The sequence below is a fragment of the Octopus bimaculoides genome, chromosome 22 (genome assembly GCF_001194135.2).
Source record: "Octopus bimaculoides isolate UCB-OBI-ISO-001 chromosome 22, ASM119413v2, whole genome shotgun sequence".
Lineage (NCBI taxonomy): Eukaryota > Metazoa > Mollusca > Cephalopoda > Octopoda > Octopodidae > Octopus > Octopus bimaculoides.
In genome coordinates this window covers 27,727,542-27,734,432 of record NC_069002.1, presented here as the reverse complement: position 1 = coordinate 27,734,432, position 6,891 = coordinate 27,727,542, and the positions used below count along the sequence as shown (strand labels likewise).

Genomic DNA, 6,891 nt, shown 5'->3' with positions numbered 1-6,891 from the left:
AAAAAAAAAAAAAAAAAAAAAAAAAAAATTTTAAGTGCATTAATGAAAAAAAGAACATGGAATTGTAGTTTGTGTATTAAGAAGATAGTGGTTTGCTGAAAAGAACAACTGGGCTAAATGCCTGTTGATGTTATGTATTCTTTTATGTCTTTGAGTTCCAGTCACCTTTTTTTTCCTTATTCCCTACTCTACAGACAAGTGAAATAGGTACCAGTCAGCTACTGGGGTTGTTGCAATTGACCACCCATCTCCAGTCTGTGTAGCTTTAGGTCAAATGTGACAATTATTAATAATAACATAAATTAATTGAAATAAAAGAAAATAAAAATATTACTGACAGCGATAAGGATGTTGGTACTTAGAAACCACAAAGTAATTAATATAAAAATGTTCTAGTTTATACTTCAGTTACATCATCATTAAAATCCTGGAGAGTTTCATGGTTTAATATACTTTCAGGAGAAAGTGTTTCTGTGAAGTGTACTGCTGTTCAATTTTGTACTGAAAACATAGTAAATAGTTTATTGTTCTGTTGAGATAAGATCAACACAGTACTCCATCAATTGATGTACACATTATGAAGATGCGAGATACTAATAGTTTCTTGCATTAGAGATGTGGCTCTAGGCAGGTTTTCATAAACATGTTTTGTGCTTTCAAGCCTGAAGATTGCTTGGAGACACAAGGCATGTTATAAAAACCTGCTTAGACTCATGTCTCCTATGCAAGAAATTATTAGTAACTTGCTTCATTATACTGTGTGCATTAAATTATATATGTATATATAATGTACTTGAATATATAATAAATTTACTGCAACTGGATTGGAGTAAAAGAAAGCAGAGTTAGAAGCAATAAATGAAGAAATTATGTTTATTTTATACCCTTTTCTGAAGCTGTATGACATTGTAGTTGAAGTGTTGGGCTCAATGATGTGGTCGTGGGTTTGGATTCCTGGACTGCACAACACATAGTGTCTTTGAGCAAGGCAACATCATTTCATGTTGCTCCAGTCTGAAAATAACTACCAGCTTAATACTCTTCCTCCAGCTGGCACCTTGATACTCTGCTGGGTCAAGAGGCAGGAGGAGCAAGAGGGTATCTTTGTTTACAAATGCGTAGGTGTGTGATGTCACTATGTTATATTGGCTAGGGTTCGGCTCTTTTTTTTCTTCTTTTAAATTTTTACTCTTTCTTTATTATACAGTTTTCTTAAATTTAAATATTTTATTTTTTTTAGGTGTACCGAGACTTCTTACTGAAATATTTAGTAAGTATTAATTTTTCACCTTAGCTCTTGTCAAATGATTTAACTTTATAATCAAAGAATAACTGGCTCTATTTGAGAACAATCTTCCAACCTGTATCTTAAATATTTGTTTTCTAAATATCAGCCTTAGAAACATAGTTAAGAAAGATTCATTTAACGATAGCTTAACGGTTTATAAAAAAGTTAGCTGCTTGTTGATCCATGATTTATAAATCCCCTATCAGAGTAAACATGAAGACAGCAAATATGTTTCGGACCATGTTTCCATGAGTTTCCCAGCAGGCCACAGATTGTAAAATAATGAAACCACAGTGTGACAATTTGTCTGAAAATTTGGTGATCATTGCTGAATTGATGGGTGAAGACCTTATTGGAATGATTAAAATTTTCAAGTAGTCTAGTATATGTAGGCAATAAAAGAAAAAAAATTTAAAAAACAGACCGAATTCTGAAAAATTGAATTTTAACCAATATTTGTGTTTCTGGAGCTTGCTTTGTAACCTTATAGTTTCCAGTTCAATCCCAATGTATGGCACACTGTGCAAATGTTCTACTACAGCCCTTAGACAACCAATTCCTTGTGAATGAATTTGGTAGATGGAAACTGCTTGGAAGTCAATTGTGTGTGTGTCCACTTGACAATCAGTCTCAGTTTTTTTTTTTTTTACATCACTGTAATTTACCAGTTTGGCAAAAGAGACATAAATAGTACCAGACTCAAAAATAAGTCCTGGGGTTGATTTGTTTGACTAAACTCTTCAAGGCTGTTCCTCAGCATGGCTGTAGGTCAGTGATTGAGACACACACACACAAAAAAAACATGTAAGAATTAACCCTTTTGATGCCAATCCACCCATGACTGCCCATGGGGACTATGATACAGACTTGTTGTTTTAAAATGATCTAAATCAAAATTTTCCATCAAATTTTCTTAATTTTTGTTCCAAACACTAAAAATGATGAAGCTTATTTCACTAAATTATTTTCAAAATTAATTGAAGTGAAAAGGCAGTGTATTTTAACAGAAATAGGGTAACAAAGGGATTGAAATACTGAGCCTGAAATAAATAGTCCTGAAAGTTTAGTGGGGAATGTGGATATTTACTCTCCTCTTCGATAGAGTCCAGTAAACAAATTAGTTATTAATGATAGTTGCATTGTATCATAAATGATTATTATACTGCATTTATATGTATATAGTTTTTCAGTTTAACCCTTTAGCATTTAAACCAGCTATATCCAGCCAAAATATTCTGTTTGTTTTATGTTCAAACTGACCAGATCCAGCCTCTTACACCTACCCAACAATGTCATTCTAAAAATATACAAGCACATCATTGCAATATTGAAGCTGCAAGAGAATGCCTGATAAATTCAAAACAATGTGAATAAATAAGCAATAAGTTGGACAAAGAAATCTGAATACTAAAGGGTTAAACAAATGCTGTTACTCTTATTTCATTTTATTTATTTATTTAATATTTTATTTCTGTCTTGTAGGATTCTGCAAATACTGTCAAAACGGTATTGGACTTACTGGATGTTGTTTTACCATCTATGGTTGAAAACTATCAAGGCAGCTTTCCCATGGGAAGTGTGGCAAATGCTCAGAAAGCTCTTGGTGATCTACACACCCTTCCAAAAACAATAGACACAACTGACCAATTGATGGTAAATAGCTTGCCTTCATTTAATAGATTTATTCATATTTTAACACTGGACTGGGGTCTATACTTTGTCAGTACACTGGCTGATAGATGAAATGATTTTAATAGCACACTTTCTTTAATAAGATTCTTATTTGTTTTAATTATATATTTCATAAATTGTCAAAGTCTTTTGGTGCAACACCTATGTCTAGATACTTGATTACCTGTTTCCCCATTTTGGTTTGAAGTCAGTTTGTCAATTCTTATAGCAACCAGCTTATAGATGTATTGATGAAAGACTTTCAGAAATGATTGTGCATGCGTGTGTGTGTGTGTCTGGGTGTATATATGTGTGTGTATATATATATTATATATGTGTGTAAAGTTAATATATAACACAAAGAGCTGGAACAAATACCTTAAGATATCTTGTCTAATGTTTTAACAGTTCTTAGGAAGCCATGGTCAAAAGCCAATTGCTTTTCCATATCAGTAGTAAATATGTATGCTGGGGTCAGCCTTGTCTTTCATTTGTTTAGGGGTCAATAAAAAAAACAAAAACCCACTAATCCAAGATGTTGTATTGGTGGAATTATTGTCGCCTCAGATGGGATGCCTTGCGGTACTTTTGTATTAATTGTAATATAATGGTAATGTTCTTTAAAAGTATGTTATCTGTTTCTTAAAAGCATATTTGATGTTATTTGAATGTAATTGTGTATTTGAAAAATAAAAATGAGATAAGAGTTTATTGGTGAGATTGGTGTTTTTTTAATTTAATCTAATTTTATTTTCTCTTTGTAGACTGTAACTTTGGGCTCACAAGAAGGAGCCTTTGAAAATGTCCGCATGAACTATAGTGGAGATCAAGGTCAAGCCATCCGTCAACTGATCACTGCTCATATGGTGCGGCGTGTTGCTATGTGTGTCTTAGCGTCTCCCCATGGTAAAAGACAACATTTGGCTGTTAGCCATGAGAAAGGAAAAATTACTATTTTACAGTTATCAGCTCTCTTGAAGCAAGCAGATTCAAGTAAAAAAAAGTTAACCCTTACAGTAAGCATTGGATACTTTTAATATATATTATTCAAATTACTTTGTATTTTATAAAGAGAAAACACTTTACATTTTACAATTTTTATGGTGAATCTTTACTAATTTTATCTGTGAAAATTGAGCTTACACATCTTCTGTTCGAACCCTCACGCATTTACCTATTAATTTTTTCATAGCACTAAAATGCAATAATATATTAGACACCGATTGGTTTTTAGTAAGCAAGTGTTTTGCTATCCTTATTCACAATATACAATAAGGTTGAGTGTAACAATCACATATCTTTGTTAGCGTGATTAATGAAAACAGTAAATATATATATATTTTAAGTTGGTTGCTAAAACTGTCACATTTCCAGTGCACAAGTTAACTCAAGGCTGCAAGCTAGAATATTACCTTTTTCTCCTTTAATTTATTGGTTAATGTTGTATGTTAGTGAGTTTTTTCCTTTTTATATGAAAACGTTTTTACCTTTGTGTAATTATGTGGTAGGATATTATGTTTTGCGAGTGGGAGAGAAACAAATAAGAAATTGAGTGCAGGGTACAATCAAGGTAGTTGGATTTCAGTGAAGACATTGCCGTATTTTTTGGTGTAACAGTTAGAATTAGCTAGTTTATATATATATATATCATCATCGTTTAACGTCCGCTTTCCATGCTAGCATGGGTTGGACAATTTGACTGAGGACTGGCAAGCCAGAAGGCTGCACCAGGCTCCAATCTGATCTGGCAGAGTTTCTACAGCTGGATGCCCTTCCTAACGCCAACCACTCCGAGAGTGTAGTGGGTGCTTTTACGTGCCACCCGCACGAGGGCCAGTCACACGGTACTGGCAACGGCCACGCTCATGGACATTTTCCATGTTTCAGGTATTGAGTATCGTTGTGGGTGCTAGGAAAATTGATGTAAGATTGATTGCTTCTTGGGTAGTCCACTTGAGGGGCCATCAAGTCTTGCTTGCAGTTCTCTCTATTTTGTTCTACTCTTTGAAATCATTGTAAAAGAGCTAAGAACCGAGTGCAACACTGAGATTCGGAGAGAGCTAGACGAATTGGCTTCCCACTAATTGGGAGAAATTTGAAATGTTGCCTGACTTGATCTTGGAAGTTAGTAACATCTAGTACCCAATATCTTCAGGGTATATACAATAGATAGGTGTAATAGAGATACCAGTTCATCAGATGGAGCCAGGGACACTATGTTCCCATTGGTTTTTCAAGAGCTGCATTTTTTTTTTTTTAATCCAAGCAGGATTTGAACTCAGATTGCACCAAGCCAGAACAGATACTGCAAGGCATCCTCTTTTGATGTTCTAACAATTGTGCCAGTTCACTGCCATGGACTTGTCCCTTCCTTCCATCCTGAAGGGATGAAAGGTAAAGTTGAACTCAGTGGGATATGAATCAGAGTGCAGATAGTTGTAACAGACACTGCAGACCATTCTTCTATCCAGCACTGCAATGACTGTCAATCTGCCCCACTTTTGTAATTAGTATAACCATATAGATATGTAATAATACAAATCATACTGTGTAAGTGCTGCAGTTGCCAATAGTGCAAAGGTCAGCAAATGTTTTAGTATGTTTGTGGTGTCAGCTAACTATTTAGCTAACATCAGAAATATTAATAAATAGGTAAACATGGAATAATTAACTTTAGCTAATAAAAATAGTAAAGATAAGCTAAAGGCAGCCTAAAATTGAGAAAAACATTTTGTTGACATAAGCAAAATGTATTTAAAGCAAAAGAGGCATTTTCTTTAATTAGCATGTTTGGCTTCAACATATAAATAGTAATTTCAACTTAAATGGAAGGTTTTGCGAGAGATTAAATATTTTTGCAGAAAATTACTTGGTTTTTTAAATTGATAATGGCTTAGTGGTTAGGGTGTTGCACTCCCAACCACATGATTTAGATTCCCTAAAAGGGCAGTGTGTTGTGTTCATGAGCAAGACACTTAATTTCACATTGCTCCAGCCCACTCAGCTGTTAATGAGTACACCCGTCTCGTTCAGGGAGTGTTGTGACCTTCATAAAAACTGGGTGTCTAGCCCTGTGTGTCCTAGGGCTCAAGTCATTAAACCCCTTTTGTTATCATCTTTCTGTTGAGATGCTCTGTGTCTCTTTCAATTAATTTTAAATATAACAAAGACTTTTATAAAATAACTTAGTTATCATTAAGCTAGTGTTTTTGAAAACAAGACATTTGTACTACAGAACCAGAGGTGGGTTGGCATCAAAAGGGCTAATGTCCGGGGGCTGATGATGATTTAATTAAAACTAATTATTGTTTAATTTTTTTAAAATGGAATTGGAATTCTGATTAAAGCCTATTAAAAAGGAGACAAACTTTGCCATGTTGTATGTTAGGATTTACATTATTGTTTCTTCATCAGAAATGGAATTTTAATTAATTAACTTTTTGAAATAGTTGAAATTAACCCTTTAGCATTAAAACCAGCCATATCTGGCCCAAATATTTTACTTGTTTTATGTTCAAACCAGCCAGATCTGGTCTCTCACACCTACCCTACAATGTCATTCTATAAAGAAACAATCACATCGTCAAAATCTCAGTTATGAGATGATGCATGATTAAGACAAAACAATTGAATAAATGAGATATATTTAACAGAATAATATGAATGCTAAAGGGTTAATCATGATGATTATAAATTGACACTGGGAAATATATGCGAATTCTAAATTATATCAGCTTTAAGTTTCTGAATTTTGGAACTTCAAACAAAAACAAATTCATTATAAAATGTTTTACACTCAACCCTTTTGTTACAACATTTTTTAAAAAATGCACTGCTTTTATTTGAATTAATTTCGAATATAATGAGGAGAACTTAATAAAATAACTGTCATTATGAAGCTGGTGTTTGGAGCATAAATTAACGAACTTTTG

General features: G+C 33.6%; 1 protein-coding gene across 1 annotated transcript in view; it reads left to right on the top strand.

Annotated features, from left to right (window-relative positions):
• Positions 1–6,891, top strand: part of LOC106881733 (E3 ubiquitin-protein ligase UBR4-like) — a 218,633-nt gene that overhangs the window by 80,238 nt on the left and 131,504 nt on the right. The window contains exons 38-40 of the mRNA XM_052975666.1: positions 1,241–1,270; positions 2,771–2,941; positions 3,724–3,975. Of these exons, the coding sequence (XP_052831626.1) occupies positions 1,241–1,270; positions 2,771–2,941; positions 3,724–3,975 (453 nt within the window). The remainder of the gene's footprint in view (positions 1–1,240; positions 1,271–2,770; positions 2,942–3,723; positions 3,976–6,891) is intronic.